The 18,193-nt window shown below is 52.0% G+C and overlaps 1 protein-coding gene across 3 annotated transcripts in view; it reads right to left on the bottom strand.

Annotated features, from left to right (window-relative positions):
- Positions 1-18,193, bottom strand: part of Jarid2 (jumonji and AT-rich interaction domain containing 2) — a 239,718-nt gene that overhangs the window by 6,103 nt on the left and 215,422 nt on the right. For all 3 annotated transcript variants that reach the window (XM_042678520.1, XM_042678522.1, XM_042678521.1), the window contains 8 exons: positions 12,451-13,486; positions 8,752-9,254; positions 6,861-6,953; positions 4,436-4,554; positions 4,279-4,349; positions 3,334-3,448; positions 926-1,031; positions 35-217 (listed from right to left, as the gene is read on the bottom strand). In XM_042678520.1, coding sequence (XP_042534454.1) covers positions 35-217; positions 926-1,031; positions 3,334-3,448; positions 4,279-4,349; positions 4,436-4,554; positions 6,861-6,953; positions 8,752-9,254; positions 12,451-13,486 — 2,226 coding nt within the window. The remainder of the gene's footprint in view (positions 1-34; positions 218-925; positions 1,032-3,333; positions 3,449-4,278; positions 4,350-4,435; positions 4,555-6,860; positions 6,954-8,751; positions 9,255-12,450; positions 13,487-18,193) is intronic.

Below are 18,193 nucleotides of genomic sequence, written 5' to 3'. Positions count from 1 at the left end.
TACCACTCGGACAGGGAACTGGCTTGCTGCTCACCTTGGCAGTCTCGAAGCCCATACTTGTCCACTGGGTGGTAGCAAAGTGCACGGTTTCTGAGACGCTGTAGCCACAGCACACTTTGGACACGAAGGACCCTGGGAAGCAGACGACGAACTGGCCGCTCTGCTGCACAGTCCTGTGCACCTTGATCCCCTCTTTGCACAGCACCTCCGGGGAGATCTGGAGAGACAGGGCCAGTTGACGTGGCACACACATGTTCCCGACTGCATCCTCCGTCATCCCCGCAGCTCTGCTGACAGAAGCATTCTCTCCCCCTGCACTCCCCAGTTTCTGTTTCTCCTTTAGAAAGTAAAAGGCTAATTCCTCAAACAGCCAAGTAATAGTAAAGCGATGCGGGCCTAAACACTGACTGCAGCTTCCCGTGTGGCAAAGGTCACCGTGAGCCTACAGCTTACACATAGCCTGTCCTACCTCACTGGGCACACAGGGACCATTAAGAGGACAATTTTAAATGCCCAGGAGGCTGCAGTCTCTGAGCTGGACCAGAGAAAAGATGAGCACAGTCGGGAAAGTGAGACGTGCTACAGAGCGAGAGTAGCCCTGGGCACGGCTTCTCATAACTCCTGGATGCTCGGCAGCCTGGGACTTTGCAAGTGTAGAGTAGTGGGAACAAAAGAGCTAGAGTATTAGTGCTGCCCCAAAGCACCCCCGTACACACAAACACCTACATATACACCCACACCCCTACACCTACGTGCAAAAGCCAATGAGCCAGACCCTCTGCAGAGGCCAGCCGCATCCCAGAATCAGAATTGCTTTGCTTTGTCCTCTTTGCCAGGCAGGTTGGTGACTGCATCAAATTAACTGTCTTCCCGCTTGCCCCCCAGTTTCTCCCCAGCCTCTCGGGGAGGCGGGCAGGTGACGTACCATGACATTGCTTTCCAGCATCTGCAGCCCTGGGGTACCGTTGGCCTGCAGCAGGGTGTGGACCACGTCCTCCAGCTTGTTCTCCTCCTCAGCAGGAATGCAATACCTGGGTCATGAGACAGCGCCCGCACACACGGTTTGGTGAGGCCCCCGTGCGCGCGCTGCTGCTTTCTGCCACGCGCAGGCGCAGGCCCGGAGCACTGGCAGCGCACCAGGCGCTGTCACCGCCGGCCTCTGCCGCCCAGCACGCAGCCAAACCACAGCCGCGGCCGCCATGCACACGGCTCATCTTTTATGCAGATCTGACCCACATGGTGAGCCAAAAACCCTTCAAACCAAAAACAGATGTCCAAAACCCACACAAATCAGAACCAGATACAAGTGCCGACTCCAGCAGCCTCTTGGGAGCGTGCAGGAGCAGCGCAGCATCTGGCGCACTCTGGAGGGAGGAATTCCTACGAGCTCAGCCTTACCACAGCAGCCAGGACAACCTGGGGCGGCAGCCAGGAAAGGTAAAAGACCCCCCCCCCCCCAACCTCCACCCCTGCCCTCTCCACATACAGCTAGGAAGGAGCAAGGCCACCTCCTTCAGGCAGCCTGTGCAGCCGAGGCCATAGCTGCTGGTTAGCGGAGGAGAGGCGCAATACGCAGGGACCTAGGTGTCTGTGTGTGCCTGCCTGCACTGACTGTAGGCAGCAAGATACAGGGACAACACACAGGACCTGTGCCAGGTACACGAGGGTCTGGCATGCAGTGGGGGCAGGGCCCCCCTCCAGGGGAGACATCTACAGAACGATCTGGAATAGCCTCTTAGCAAGGGGAGTGCAAGGTACCCCGTACCCTCTATGTCCAACATGCCCATCACGATCCACAGCCGTGAGAACAATGGCTAAAAGACAGATCTGGGGACTGCAGTGGGTCCCAGGATACTTGAGTAGACTTGAGAAGAGACAGAAAGGGGGACTGAGTGCTGGACATCAGGCTCCCAAAGCCAGCAAACGCAGCCATCAACCACAGCTGGAAACGGATCCCAACCGCTCCTCTCCCCCGCGCCTTTCCCACCCTGGCCAAGTGGGCAGCCGCACCTCTGCCGCACGGGCTGTCTAGGATGAAATCGTTTCCCTGGAGGCCGAAACCTGGGGTTAGTCGCTGAGGGAAGGCACCAGCCTCATTTACGGGCCTTTTAAAACATGTTTACATTATTTCAAAGCCAACAGATTCTGTTACTGATTTGTGATTTAAATACAGGATTAGTAACATAAATCACATGTTGTAAGAAAAACCACACACCATCGAGTGCTCTGATCACGTCCCTGGCTTGTCTTTCTGCCCTGTCAACTAGGGTCCAGGGATGGGACTTCAAAGAGCCCACAGCATCTTGTGTTTCACCGCTTCTAACTCAGCACTGAAGCTACGAAAACACCCTGCGACGGCGGCGCCTTGCCTACGTCGCAGATGAAAGCCAAGGAGGGCCCAAGAGCCTGCGGGGTCAGGAAGCTGCGGCTCCAGACAGGCTCCCGAGGCACTGACCACGAGCCCTGCCCTGCGCAGGTACAGCCCAGACAGCGCAGGCCACAGCTGTCTGCCTGCCTTCGGCCTAAGACCACCACCCATCCAGCTCTGCACCATCACCCACGGGGTGCTGGACAGTGGTGCTGGGTACCCCCTCCGCACCAAGTCCCCTCCTCCTCACTCCTGTCCCAGACCACCCACACGGACGCCCACATGCCGCTGCCCACTGGCACGTGGGAGGGGAACTGTCAATGCTGAGACTTAGTTTATTTAATAAAAAGGATGCTTCATCACCCCATTAGGACAATAAACACAGTGCAGGATGAATGTGATGCTGGCAGTCTGTGAGCCAAGATGTCGGACTACAGTCAGTAATTTCCCATCTATTGTCCTCAACAAAATACCAGAAGACCCAGCCCTGAGCAGGGCCACGCCACATGACACCTCCACTAGCAGGAGCTGCTTCCTGGGACCACAATGTTGCCCACGGGATCCCGCTGAGCAGGAGACCCTGGCTCTAGAGAGATGGTGCATGAAGTCCATGCAAGTGGCCACCCAGACCTGACAAATCAGGCCACTAAGAGAAGGATGGCATGCGTGGCCACTGCTACCAGTCTCCTGCCTATGGCACTTCTGTTGCTGCTCCTTATCACAGCATGAAAACAATATAAAACCCAGAAGGAGTCAGACACAAGCAGAGTTCACCAAGACAGCAATGACCAGGGACAATCAGAAACCTTCACCAGGGAAATGAAAACATCCGCTGACACCTTGAGCCTTGGCGGGAAGGAGCACAGCAGGCCGGGAGACTGGTTTCTGCATTCCCCATTCACAGTGCCCAACCTCCCAGCATGCCAGGGGCCATCTCTACCCACCAAGAGAGGGCTAGTACTCACCAAATGCAGTCAGCACCAGTGTGTAAGTAGTCAATATATGGAAGGTGATTTTGGTCTCGAGACCAGCATGAGGTAGAAAAGACCATGCCAATATTTAGCCAGGGAATAGTCACTCCTAAAACATAAAGGGGGAAATTTTTACTCTAAGGTATAGCCAACAATGTCTCAGGAAAGCAGCCATGGAGCACAACTTTCTTGCTAAGCATGGCGACACATACCTGTCATTTCAGATACAGGCAGAGGAAGGGAAGACTACAAGTTAGAGAACTGTCTTCAAAACCAAAAATAACAACACAGGTCTCAGGGGTTTATCTCAAGTAGTTAAATGCCTGCCCTAACCTGTGCGACCTTGGGTACAACCCAGTACCACCTAACACTTAAAAAAAAAAAAAAAAATACATTAACTATCTTCCCTAAAAAAAGAATGCAGTTCAAAACCCAGACAGAATTCACATAAAAAGAAGGCACTTGATCTTCCCTACTTGTTCTACAGAAATGAATCCAAGAATGAAAACACTGGCAAAACGGTAGTCTTGTATGTATCTTTAGTTAGCAAGATCTGACTGCACTGGTCACTGTCAATGGAGCCATCGGGCTAGGAGCTGAGGACGGCGGGAGGTGCTGAGCCTCCGGCATAGGGTCTAGGTTTCCTTCTTCAGGTACCTACCACTTTACACTGACTACCCTCTCTAGGACACTTGGCTTTGCCTAAAAATGGGCCAGGCACCCCGTCACTTCTGAGCCCATTTTTGATCTCAGCCTTGAGGGATCTCCAAGCTCAATGCTGGCCACTCAGCTTTGCCCAGCCCTGAAGGCATGTTCTCACTGCCTTACAGTCCCAGCGTTGTTCTCGTTCCCCAAAGCCAAAGCAAGTCTCCATGCACACCCGCTACCCCTAGTCCCCACCCCCACCCCAGGCAGCGACCCCAGAGCCCGGGCACTTACCAGGCACAGCACCGAGGTGACGCAGGATGGACCCTGTGTTATTGGGGAGGACGGTGAGGTTCCATCCATGCCTGCAGAAGAAGAGATGAGGGGTGTCACACACCAGCAGGGAAGGACGCCTTCTAGTGCTGACGTGGCTAAGGGGTGGCAGCGTTACCTTGAAAAGGGCTCTGATTTGCCCACCGGGAACCCACTGCCGTGAGTGTTCGTGTCCACCTTGCCGCAGTGGACTGCCACGTGGCAGTCCTTCTCTTCCACTAGCCTCCAGTACTCTTGCTGTAGGGAAGAGGAAAGGGTCATGAGCGCCTAACCACACTGAGTCACTGCGCCACGCACATGTCCACCACAACACTTGGCCAAGCGCCACCCGGAGACTTGCTTGGACCACATGGGGGCGCGGATGTGAGCAACTCCAAGTGGGGCTTCAGGATAGGGCGATGCTCTGGGGGAGCAGTGACAAGGTGCACACATTATTTGTTTTTCGGCGGTTGTGGGGTTTGAACTCGAGGCTTGGTGCTGTCCCTCAGCTCTTCAGCGCTCTACCACTTGAGCGCCACTTCTGGCTTTTTCTGCTTATGTAGTGCTGAGGAATCGAACCCAGGGCCTCATGCATGCGAGTCAAGCGCTCTACCACTGAGCCACCTTCCCAGCCCAAGGCACACACATTCTGACAAAGGGGGCCATGGCCGGGCAAGCACAGCAGCAATGTCTGCTGCGTGCACACTGCAGGGAGTAGGACTTCCTGCCACAGAGCTGTGCACATGCAAAAGGCCAAGATGGCGAATACCATGTTATGTGCAGATTACCACAGTAAGAGAATTCATTGCTATGAAAGGGTTTTAATCAGAAGGCAGTGGCTCCAAGGACAGATACTTCCTACGCTCCTAGAGCGGCCTAGCACACAGCACATGCACACGCCTTCCACATTGGGGGGGGGGGGGAGAGGATGGATGCCAGCTCAGCTGTGGGGGACCCTCACCCCGGCAGTTTAAGAAGCTATCCAGGGAACCTTAATGGGTTCTACCTACACAAACTAAGAGACAAGGAAGGGTCAGGAGTGTACTGACTAGAAGAACTGTGGTATCACTTTGTCCTGCCATACTGCAGAGCTCACCGCTGTCTTCCCTAATCTCAGCAGGCCCACGCTGCAGGACCGTGGTTGGTGAGGAAGCTCACCCAGTGAGCACTCAGCACTAAGTAGTACAAGGACATTGGTGATCTTATCCAGAGTGCTGGGTGGCCACAGGGGAGGAGAATTCCACGAACGACACCAAGTCCTCGTGCGGCTGAGGGGGCGCATGGGGTCTGATCTGGCCTCCACTATGCACAGTAGGAAGCCTGGAGGGAGGTGGGAGGCCAGGAAGGGGCATTCTGTAAACACCACAGCCAGCTCCAGCTGCTGGCCCCAGCCAGACTGAAATTAGAATTTTAGCAAATCTTTGTTGTGGGTTTAAATATTTATACAACTTCTAGAGCAAACCCTAGACTTTGAGGAATGCCTGAATAAAAGAAAACCACAGAATGAGCTGGCATGTATTAAATGCTATAGCAATGACATCCTGAACCTGTGGGAGTTCCAGGAGGACACAGGCAGGACAAGAGACATTTTGGCTCAAAGACTCAGCCCCCAAGTTACTTCCTCTCATTGACATCTCTACTACAAATGCCACTGAGGGTTCTGGAAGCAGCTGAGATGGCCACATGGTCCCCAAGTCAGGACCCGGATGGCAGCATGGTTGACAGAATGAATGGGAAGCAGCAAGTATCCAGGTAATGACCTGGGCCAGGTAGCACGTCAGGTACACAGGTAGCATGTCAGGCGCCACGGCAGCCTACGCCCACCGGCAGAGCTAAATTCTAAAGGGGATAACAATGGCACGAACAGTACGCATGCAATTGCAGGCAATGGCACTGGGGCTTTGTGGGTGATATGGGGTGTGCAGCCATGCAAATATGAGCAGGAAATTCCACCTGGTCAGTATGTTTAGAGGGAAAAACCCATGCAAGGCTAAATGTCAGAGAGGTGACACACCGTTAACATCCAAAGATGAGGCCCGGGCTGCTGTGGACCAGGAATTGGAGTTGGGTTCTTTCCCCTTTACAAACCAACTGCTGCCACTGCCAAGGCCCCAATGCCAGCAGCTGGAGGGTCACAGGGACTCTGCTGAGCTGGAGCCAAGCGATGTAAATAAACAGATTCCTTGTGGTCCTGCAGGGCCTCACACACAACTGTCCCTAATTGGTCTGGGCACAGAAGTGTTCGCTGTCTTTCCAGCCTTGCACTAACTCAAAAAAAGAGAGTTGGCAGGGGCACAAAAATGGCAACCTGCCAGTCTTGTTAAATAAAACCAAAACTGTGGTTTCAAGGAATTCTCCCGCACAAGATACATGGAAGATGGAAGAGAAGCTGAGCATGCGCAGGGAGGGACTCACACCTCCCAACAAGGCTCACTTCAGGAGAACCTTGGTCATCGCTGTCACTTCCAGGTCCTGGATGTGTTTACAGCAATGCAGCACATGCTCAATTGAGGATGGCCAGCCTGGACGCCTGCAGTTCTGTGCGACCCCCCGGCCTCACTCACCTCGATCTCAGCTGGCGCAGGTTCCTTGCTGAAGCACATGTTCATGATATTTCTCGCTGTTCGATAAAAAGTCGTTAGAGAAACAGACCTTCCCTGAAACAAAAGAAAAACAGAAGGGTAAATAAAGCTTAAGACACAAAGCTGGGGCCCGGGTCTCAAATCAGGGCACCCCTCTGTCTGGTCTCTGCCCTGTGGCGTTCCTGCAGGCCACAAGCTATGTTGAGTCTCAAGTTGATAACAAGTAGATGGGGAAAAAATCAGACTTCACATAAAGCACCAGAATGCAGGACAGCCCACCTGCTGACCACATGAGCAGCAAACTGATCCATTTCCTGCCAGACAGAGGCTGCCAGTCCAGAGGACTGCACTGGTACAGAGGCCTACTGCACACGGAAGGATTCTCCGGGGGATACATTCAAAAGCACCTTGCACTTGCAGCAGAAATCCTCAGTGACCCCATGAGAGAGATGGCTCAATCTAGCGGAGACGAGTAGCCCTGACCTCAGGTTCCAACCCCATCACTGGCCACAGAGGCAGAGGCCGCCTCCTGCATGCTCCCGGGAAGGGGGGGTGGGGAGAGGCCCACACATCACAACTTCTGTCAATAGGGCTCTGATGAAGCATCCCAAAGTTCCCACAGAGAGAACAGGACTGCCCAAGGCACCGGCTAATTATTCAGCACGGAGACTGGAACTGGATTTTAACTGTCTTGTGGTGTAAATGAACAAACACGGTGCTAAAAATGGTGACAAAAACTGTTTCCCTACAAGTCCCCACAATTTCTTACCTTTCTGTTGTTAACAAAAACAGAACTGCAAGGAACTGCAGAGAACCCCAGAAGAGCACAGCAGTAAAGGTGCCGGAGCATCAGTGCTGCTGGTCGCAGTCCCAGCATGGAGAGAAGCCCTGTGAGCCGCCACCAAGCTCCATCAGATTTTTTGCAATTGAACCTAAAAATCTATCTCTGAAAGAACGTGCTTTCTACAACAGCAGTTCTTCCTTGCACCCAACACATGCTCACAGCACTGGCCTTCTTAACTAAACAGTAAGGAACATGGACAGTGTCTCATTTCTGAAGCTGGCTCCTTAGAAGACGAAGCCAGACTTCTGGGGCGGCAGGTGCAGGGCTGGGGAAAGCTGTGTGTGCTTCTATTGGCTGCTCCTGGTCCCACCCCCTCCCACTGCGGAGGTCAAGGGGGAGGTGGTTGTTGACAGCGAAGCCCTGGCACTGCTGCGCTGGCGAGTTGGCCATGTGAAGCAGAAATAAGGTGGGGAAGGAAGTGTCTAGAACATACACTGCTGAAGAGGCCCCATCGATCTGAGAGTCCTAGCTTAGGCGGCTCCGGGAGAAATAGGTGCTCAAAGTGACAGGTGGAGAACTGACTCATGCACCCTACAGATTTCATCCTCTGGCAAGACGCACACACACTCATATACTATTCATGAAAAGCCTGAGGGCCCCAGAGAGGCAAACACTGTGCCCACCATGCCGAAGGGTAGAGGCAATGCGGCCTACAGCACACCAGACCCCGGAGACCTACATCCTTCCTTCCCCACTGCTCTCCAACCACGCCTCTGTGTAGAAATACACTGTTCAGACATAGAATGTAATTGCCATAGTGACTATCGAGGGGTCGAGGATTGAAGCACACCCTCCCTTTACCCTCTTCCCCTGGCATAAGGAGGAAGAAGCCCCTTACCAGATGCCAGTACCTCAATGGAGACATTCTAGGCCCCCACAGCTGTAAGCCAATGAGCTCCCATCCACTATGAATTTCCCACTCTGTAGTACTATTACAGCGGCAACACACTTGGTTCCAACAGGGCAGTGTACAGACCCCGCCCCCCCCCCTTCCCCAGCCTGGTGCTCTGGGGAACCTGTGGCCCCTACCTTATAGATGCACTTGTGGAAGTCGTTGAGGACACCTTTGTCCTCCTCCTCCTCCTTGACTACTTCCTTTTCCTGAGCGAACAGTCGCCGCCGCCCCGTCTTCAGCGGGGCCTGGCTCACCTCCTTGAGCTTGCTGCGGAAGCCGTTCCTGGGAGCCACGCCATGGATGAGCCCGTTCTTGGGCTCGAAGCGGGGCAGAGGATGGAACTTGTGCTGGTCGTTCTCCGTGTGGCCCTCCAGCGGTCCCTTGCGCTTCTCCAGGATCTCCTTCTCCATGAGCACCTCCTTCTCCAGCCGCCGGTGCTCCTCGGGGGACAGCGAGTCGTAGGAGAGCAGGTACTGGCAGTAGGCCTCCTGCAGCTTGGCCAGCCGGTCCTGGGCAGTTTTGGGGATGCGCAGCATGTCTGCTAGTTTGTTCCATTTTTTGAGGTCAGTCACTTGCTGCATGCCGCCCATCTCGTTAATCAGCCGGAAAAAGCAGGCCAGGTCGAGCTCGCAGCCTCCTGGGGCGGTGAGGGAGGGAGGGAAAAGACAGGGTGGCTGATGAGAAGGACATGAACACAACTTTTTCATCTGATCGCTTCCTGACTGCTGACTGCAAGCCAAGGGCTCTGCCAGGCTCCGGGGTGAGAGCAATGAACAGTCAGTTCACTGTCCATGGAAGGATGACCAGTCCCCAAGAACGGATGCTACAAGACTGGTTAGAACTAGGCAGAGGCGAGGGAGGAGGTCAGTAAAGAGCCTGACACAGGAGAGAGCTGGCCATGCGGAGGCAGGGAGGAGGTCACAGTGTCCACCATGCATAGCTCAGACTGTGCCCCCACTGCCACCCCAGGAGGCAGTGATGAGGAGGGGCAGAGCCTGGTGAGGAGGCGTAGGGCTGGCTGCTGATGGCGTCTGTGTTTCAGCCCTACCTAGAACGTTTTCCTGCGGGAAATCACTGACACCCAAATGTGACCAAGTCCAAATTCCCCTGCAAACATCCAGACTCCCTCAGCCACAAGGAGATTCATGTTCAAGCTCACTAGATTTCCAAGAATAAGGACAAAAGATCTGCTCACAGGCCTATGACTGCCCAGACACAGGTTTGCTTATTTCAGATGCGCGGGCATACTCTCACACCCCGGAACCTACTGACAAATGTGTTGAAAAGGTTGAAATGCTGAGCACAGAACTAAACTAGTCAGGAAGTGGAACAACCTCCCGTGAGCCAATATAAAGGTGAGGAATCTTCCAAAGTCAATGGCTGAAAGACGCTGGATGATTAAGGTAAAAAATTACAACAGAAATAAAAGGAACAGGGGCTGGGAAGGTGGCTCAGTGGTAGAGCGCTTGCCTTGCATGCATGAGGCCCTGGGTTCAATTCCCCAGCACCACATAAGCAAAAAGGAAAAACAAGCCGAAAGCGGTGCTGTGGCTCAGGTGGTAGAGCGCTAGCCTTGAGCTGAAGAGCTGAGGGACAGCGCCCAGGCCCAGAGTTTAGGCCCCACGACCGGGCCCCACCCCCCAAAAAAAAGAAAGAAAAAGAAAGAAATAAAAGGAACAGGGCTGGGAAGGGAAAAACAGAGGGAATGAGGGGTGGGTCACTGTCCAAAATGATATATACTCATTACCCGACTTGTGTAACTCCTCTGTATATAATTTTTATAATAACAATTAAAAACTTAAAAAAAAAAATAAAGGGAAAAGGAAGCCTGTCTGCAGCAGAGCACAACCGCAGAGGCCGGAGCAAGCCCAGGCACTGTGCCCCACCAAGGAAGGGCCAAGGACACAGAGTGCGAGAACAAGTGCCTGGCCCAGCATGGGATGAGATGGGAGACAGAAGCTGGGGTCCCATTTACTATAATGGGGTGCTGATTTCGCTGCAGGTAAAGAGGAAGTGGAGAAACTGTCCCTGGCTTTGAACAGAAGATTCCATGTGAATCATTCAATCTGTCCCACTGCTGGCCACACACTGCCTTGTGTTATAGAGGTGGGGCAAAAACCATCACCTCTGGGGGACACTATGAACAGATTAGTATAAATCCCATAGCACCTGAAGGGCACACAGTAGTTGTAAAGTGCAGAATCATCAATGGCAACAATAACCCCTCATCTCCAGGGTCATGACGCTGCCAGGAAACCAGAACCCCCCCCCCCCCCAAATCTGTGCTCACCCAAATCCTCCTGAGCACTAAGGCTCCCCTGGGGGGCAGTGGCTGAGAGGTACAGGAAAGACCTACACAGGTGCTGTGGTAGATTTGGGAAGTGACATGGCCAGGCTCACAGCCCTGCGCCTGAGGCCTCCTTGGGTAACGAGCCAAGTTAGTGCCGCCGACAGACTGGGAAGTGCTGTACACTTCTGAGTGCTGGTGAAAAGAACAACACGTCTTCTTCAGCGTGGAGAGCCCACCTGGCTCCTGGTGCTTCTGTAGTCACTGTGGCCTGCACCTATGACCTTCCATCCCATGCCCTCTCAACAAGAGACTGCAAACCAAGAATCCATTCAGGTGTGCACTTGACAGCCACCTGCAGAGAGGACAGATGAAACCCCCACCTGCCAATTCTGGGCACTGCAATGAATGCTAAACCTCTCCCAGATCTGCAATCTGGAGACTCGACCTATTTCCTGTCCTGGATCTGGAGTCTAATGGGAGGAGAGCAATGTAGCATGGCAGTCTTCAAGTATTTGTCCCTATCCCCACCCCGCCATGCAGCCTTGACTGAGGAAGCTCATGCAAGGGGGAAGCAGGAGGGAGGAGGAAGAGTGTCCGGAGGGCTCCACGGCAAGGGCGGGCGCTGGTCCCCACACGGCTGGCTTTCATATATGCCAGCACATACACTCAGTGCAGAAGCTGCTGGGGCACACTACATATTAGCTCCAGCCAGAGCAGCAACGACTCTCAGAAGAAACACAGTACAACCTTTTGCCTACTGCTTATACAAAGGTCCAGATAATCATCAAAGAAACCAAAGCCCGGGGGAAAAATGGAGAGATATGAGGGGGAGGGAAAAGAGTGAAATATGCCAGAAATCTGTAAGAGTGGAGTAGACTGAACTGTAAACCCCACTCCCATTTGTATGCTCAAGTGCAAGCCCCTAGAACTTCAGAACATGATGGTATTTAGCTTTTAATTCATGTTCCTCCTACCTAAGTGCTGGGCTTATAGACATATGCAGCATACCTGGCTAGTAGTAGGAAGTTTACCAAGATGGACTTTAATCCAATCTCATTTATCAGAAAAAGCAATTACAACTCATTATAGAAGGAAAGTCCCGGAAGTGGCACTGTAGCCAGGGGTAGAGTGCCAACCTTGAGCACAAAGAAGCTCGGGGTCAGTGCCTAGGCCCTAGTTCAAGCCCCAGGACTAGCCAAAAAAACAAAAAGGTTCCCCCCAAGAGGAAAAAGTCCATGTGAGAATTCAAGGCGAAGGTGTACCAAGGGGAGGCCTCAGCAGAAATCCACATTGCCAACAGCCTAATCTCAAACATTCAAACTGCAGAAATAAAATTTCCAGTGTTAAGCCAACAGCCCCTGGCACTCTGTGGTGGCCCTGGCCAACGACTCACCTTTTCCCTGAACCCTGCTCTCCCCAGAACCCAGAGGGAGCCTCAGGATCTCTGTCCAGCCACACTAACCCTGTCCCTGGCCATAAACGGCCAGGCCCCTTACCAGGGCCAGCAGGGGGGAGGAGGCGGGTTCTACTCCCTGGACCTTACCTATGAGCGGGAGCTCGTCCATGGTGATGCCCTGAGATCTGAGGTGCTTCTTGATGCAGGCCAGTCGCTGCACGTTGGGGCCCCAGCGCCGGCCCAGCTTGTGGATGTGCTGGATCTGCGTGACAAACCGCATCTCGTCGTTGAGCTTGCACTCGGGCCGCCAGTCCGGAGGGGGGATCACCCGGCACATCCCGTACTTCTCCACCTGAGCCCGGACCGACTCGATGTAGATGAGCGGGTCGTGGAACTCCTTGGCGGAGGGCCTGAGGACGGGGATCTCGTCCATCGACGCCCACCCGGACTTGCCGCCCCCCTTCTCCGGCTTGCCCGGAGGCGGGTCGTGCGGCTTGTGCAAGGACTCGGGTTGCGAGGTAGAACGATTTTCACAGGAGGCGCTGTCCGTCTTGCCATGTGCTTGTTTGCCCAGCGTGCTCTTGGCGGCCGTGGCCCGCTTCGGCCGGTTCCTTTCCAGATTGCGCTCGGGCACTTCCTTCTTCACGTGTCCATTCAGCAGAGGCTTCTCTGCCGAGGCAGACGCTGCCGCCGCCTTTTTGCCAGGGGCTTCGGCCGCGCCCTTCATCTTCTTGGGGGGCGACTGTGGCTTGTCGGGCGCCTGCTGTGCCTCTTCCAGTCTCCGCTTGGAGTTCCGCAGCCCCTCCCTCAGCTGCCGCCCCCCCACCTCCTTAGTGCATGACTTTGGGTTCAACCTGCCGCTGGCCTTCAGGCCGTTGACAGCAGGCCCGGTGGACTTGGACGGCCCCCCGAGGGATAGCACCTGTTTGCGGGTTTTTGCATTGCTACTTTCGGTTTTCCCTGAGATTGTGTGGTTGACGGCTGAACTGGGCTTGTGGTGATTGGGTTTGGTTTCCTTGGCCAGTTCCCTCTTGGCTTTGGTGTATGTGACAGTCCCCCTGGTCACCGTGGCAGTGTACTTCACAGTTTTGGATGGTGAAGGTCGCACTTCGCGTATCTTTTTGGCACTGGTTGCACTTGCACCCAGAGATGACATTCGAGTGACTCCGTTTACCTTAGAAACCTACAGAGGCAGCAGAGGCAGAGAAGACAGGATTAGTCCCCGGGCTGGCTAAGACAGCAAACGGAACGGCAGATGGCAAGGGCTACGGGTGATCAGACTCATCTTGGCCGCCCGCAGCCCTGCTTGAGACACGGAGACACCAGCAACTTGGGGCAGAAGAAAACACAAGTCATTGGGAACTTTGCATCACACAGCAAATGCATCTTACAAACCGAGCAGCTCGGCCTGGGGCTGGCCATGGCTCTTCTTGGGTGTTGGCACTTTAGCACTTGCCCCAATGGCTCTTCCAGGAAAGCCTAGAATCGTATGACCTGGCGCTAAGCGTTTATGACAGCAAGATCCTGCCAGCGGGAGAAAATGTGGGCTATATTTACACAGCCTCAAATACATAAATACATACCCTTGTTCTGTTTGCTATTCTTTTGTGGCTCCACATGACGGTGTGGCCACACCCACAGAATTCTGAAAACCTATGTGGCTAAAAAAAGAAAACAAAACAAAACATACAATAGAAGGGAAAGAGCAATGGCGGCGTGTGGTTTGGCTCACATACACAGGCCAGGCCCAGAGGTTTGCCTGGAAACTGCCAGCAGCAGGGTTCTCAGTCGTCACCTCTGAGATGCACCCCAGTCAAGGAGCTTGCAGGAAGGGAGAGGGATGTCTAGCCTCCCCGGGGAGGCCAATCATGGCCCAGCCTTCTCCTGAATGTATGGTGCCTATTGCCTCACCCCTGACAAACTCCCACATGTGATCTTATGTGAACTTGGTAGAACAGAGGCAGCTACTCTGCATGGACTGTATCACGGGCTGGGTGCCAGTGAAACTTTTGTGATGCAGATAAGCAGGACATGCACTGATCTCTAAACAAGAACAATGGGGGGGACCTGCCCTCAGGCTCACTGATTTCGGGGTAGATGGCTCTATGTCACAACTATGCTATCACCACAATGGAGTGACTGGGGCGAATCATTTATAGGCTCTTGGGCCTCACTTTTCATCTGCAACATGAATTCACAGCCAAGTATAGCAGGACTTAAAAGCTACCACCATCTCCACAAGAGGTCACCGAAACATCACATAGGGTAGAAACCATAGCTTTCTCTTTTCCTAAATAACAGCCAAGAGCAAGTGCCTGGATGGAGGGTGTTTCTTGGTCCTAAAGCTAAGCAGTGGCAGTTAGTCACAGCAGAGAGAGCCCAACGAAGCAGCCAGTTCCTCCAACTCCACTGCCACTGAATGGCTGAGAGGGCATTGAGGATGCAGACACCAATGCACTAAGCACTGGCCTGGCTTCGAGGGGTGAAGATCAAATGCATAGTTATCGAAACCACAGGCACTCAGAATCCCAGGAGAGCAGTCCACACAGCCCACTGGACCGCTGACCCACTGAAAAAGTATGACTGGGAAGGGGCATTTCCAGCATTAAGATACTAAAGCTGCTGGTACCATCCTTTGAGAACCACTAAACAAAATATCATAAGTTGTTTTTTAAACAAACGAGCCAGGTGGCTGGTGATTCATGCCTGTAATCCTAGATACTCAGGAGGCTATGATCTGAGGACTGTGGTTTGAAGCCAACCTGGGCAGGAAAGTCCATGAGATTCTTCTCTCTAAAAAAGCCAGAAGTGGAGCTGTGGGTCACATGGTAAAGTAAGCTCAGAGACAGCACCCTGGTCCTCAAAAGTCCCAGGACTAGTACCAAAAAAAAAAAAAAAAAAAAAAGCAAAGAACAACAAAGATATGAAATGAATTAAAATCATGCCTTAATCATAAATCACTAGCTGCACTATGAAGAAAGGGGCTGATACAGAGGGTCTGGGATGAATAATGGGAATAGGAGCTGAGGAAATCAATATGAAAATGCATTTAAAAATGAATTTACAATCCCAGTATCAGCTCCCGAGCCTGTGCAGCGTAGGAACCTTCTCAATAAAGTTACTTCTTTGTTAACAAAAAGAAAAAAAAAAAAGAATTTACAAGTCATGCCTGTAATCCTAGCGGAGGAGGCTGAGATCAGAGGATTACAGCCAGCCTGGAGAGTGAGGTCCCAGAGACTCCAACTAACTACCAGGAAACTGGAAGTAGAGCTGTGGCGTAAAGTGTTAGAGTATAAGCCTGGAGCAAAAAAAGCCCAGGGACAGCACCCACGCCCTGAGTTCAAGCCTCAAGACTGAGGCGACACAAAAAAAAAAAAAAAAAATTTCCGAGCAGATAGTACTTCCATGGAATGTACCAATAATGTTGGAGAGGAGGTAGCTAAGACCTCACATTCTTCTCTAGCAAATGGCTCCACTGATAAACAAACAAACAAAACACAAAGACAAGCATTTGGAAGGCTAGGAGGAGGCCAAAGGAGCAGGAGGAAGCTGAGGCTCCCGTCTCCTGTCCCAAGTAGGCCACCTCAGAGAAGAGCTGCCAAAGCTCATGGCTCCAAGCCATTTTGACTTCTGGGGGACACAGCTTCTGGCCAGCAAAGGAAACTTTTGCTGTGATGTCTACGTAGATTGGCAAGATCTAAAAACATAAGAGCATGCCTCTATTTTGCCGCTGTTAGAAATATGTTACTCTGCTCAAAGTCTTTCTCACTCATGTACCAGTAAAAGGTATCTGGGAAAATATCACGCACAAGGTCCACAAAAGAAAGACTATATATCTCACTCAACCCAGAACAATGAGGCTGAAGTGGAGACAGAGCAGATACTGACCGGAGTCCCTCTCCCTCACCAGCAAGCCAGTCCAATTGGTGCCCTCCAGCGGAGGTCCTGATGCAGCTGACAGTCCTAGCACAGGACCCGTACTGTCTCCCTAGCTGTGGCATGGATCCTAAAGGTTCGATGTAAAACAGGACCGACAAGCAAGCCAGTTCCACTGCTATGAAAAAACTTGGGACCCTCCAAGTGAACACAAAGAAGCTTCACTTCTTAGTGTCTTTCAAGGAGCCAAAACTTAATTGGTAGTCGAGAAAACAAAATTTTAAAAAATGGTCTTGGCAGGATCTCCCTTCAGCCAACCAGCTGGCCAACCCACCCTCCTAAACGAAAATCAATCTCATGTGCTGGATGTCAGCTCAGCAAAACCCAGGATCTGCATGCTGTGAGGCGAGAGCTCAGGTCAAGTCCTGACAACTCAGAGCGCTTGTCTTAATTCTCCGGAGGATTAGCACAGAGGTGGCTTACAGAAAGATTCCTTGGCCTCTGCCATAACTAAAAATAGTTCGGCTCTGATATGGTTGCTGGCACCCCACTCCCACCCTCTAGTCCAGCTCTGCTGAAGTGCCTACAGCTTCTTCCTGGGCCCACAATCCCCCGCCTGTCACCTGCATCTCAGGTATATCCTCGGTACACAGCCAAGAGGTTTTATAACAACCAGGAAACCTTTGGTTTAATAGGTGGCAAGGGAGTTTGCAAATTCTATTCAACGGGCCTCGTATTTGCAACCTCCCAAGAAAACAGTAATTTCTAAGGTATGGGAGATACAGGTCCAGAACATCAAACATTCTTTCTTGCTATGGAATAACAGATGTCCACTTTAAAACCACAGATAAGCTGGGATCCGGTGGCTCATAGCTGAGCTATAATCCTAGATACTCAGGAGGCTGAGATCTGAAGATTGTCGTTCAAAGCCAGCCTGAACCGGAACGTCTGTGAGAGTCCTATCTCCAATGAACCACTAAGAAACTAGAAGTGGAGCTGTGATTCAGTAACAGAGTACTTGCCGTGAGCAAATACGTGCAGGGACAGTGTTGAAGCCCAGGGTTTATGCCTCAAGATCACCACCCCCCCAACACACACACAAAAAAAGTCTACAATGTGATCATATCCTTCTTATAAGAATACAAAATCACCCTACTCTACCCCAGACTCACAGACAAAATAATTCAATCTAACAGATGACCAGTAAAAAGGAAAAACCCGAATTTATAAAGCAGAACCAACACTGAAAAAGCTGACACTGATGTTAACTATGTACAAAATGTTTTCTTTTTGTGCCAGTAATGGGGCTTGAACTCAGGGTCTGGGTGCTGACCCTTAGCATTTTTACTCTCAAGGCTAGCGCTCTATCAGTTTAGCCACACCTCCACATTCAGATTTTGGGTGGTTAACTGGAGATAAGAGTCTCGCAGACTTTCCTGTCCAGGCTGGCTTCAAACCATAATCCTCAGATTTCAGCCTCCTGAATAGCTAGGATTACAAGCATGAGCCATAGGTGCCTAGCTTTGTGAAAATGTTTTGGTGGACCTAGATTATATCACATTTTTCTCAGTTCAAACAAGGACCCCATTGTCAAACTCTTGTGCTCCACTAGAGGGAGTCAGTGCGTCAGAGGTCAGCTATCCTTTCGAAAGAGACAGGAGCTGCCTGGAACTCTACAGAGAACAGCTGTAGGCTGTCTGTCCACTTGGACTTTAAAATTTGAAAAGAATCACACTGGACAATGTGCTGTGGTGGGAGGTGTGGAGGGTGGAGGACACAATCTTCCAGCAAGAAAAAGTGACACTAAGAGGACAGAAAGCCTGGGTTTGTAGCAGGGTTCCTAATGTAATACTTTACAGCACAGAAAACTCAACTGACTTGAATCAGAACACACACTACTATAAATGGGCAATTCAAACTGTAAACACAAGCTCACAAGAAGCAGAATAAGATTTTATATATTCTTTATACATAAGGCAACTTTATTTTCCTCCTGCATTCTCATATTTCATCT

The sequence above is a fragment of the Dipodomys spectabilis genome, unplaced genomic scaffold (genome assembly GCF_019054845.1).
Source record: "Dipodomys spectabilis isolate Male_0828 unplaced genomic scaffold, ASM1905484v1 ptg000045l, whole genome shotgun sequence".
NCBI classification, from domain to species: domain Eukaryota; kingdom Metazoa; phylum Chordata; class Mammalia; order Rodentia; family Heteromyidae; genus Dipodomys; species Dipodomys spectabilis.
Note: the sequence above shows the minus strand (reverse complement) of the source record. Positions and strands in the feature narration are given on the sequence as shown.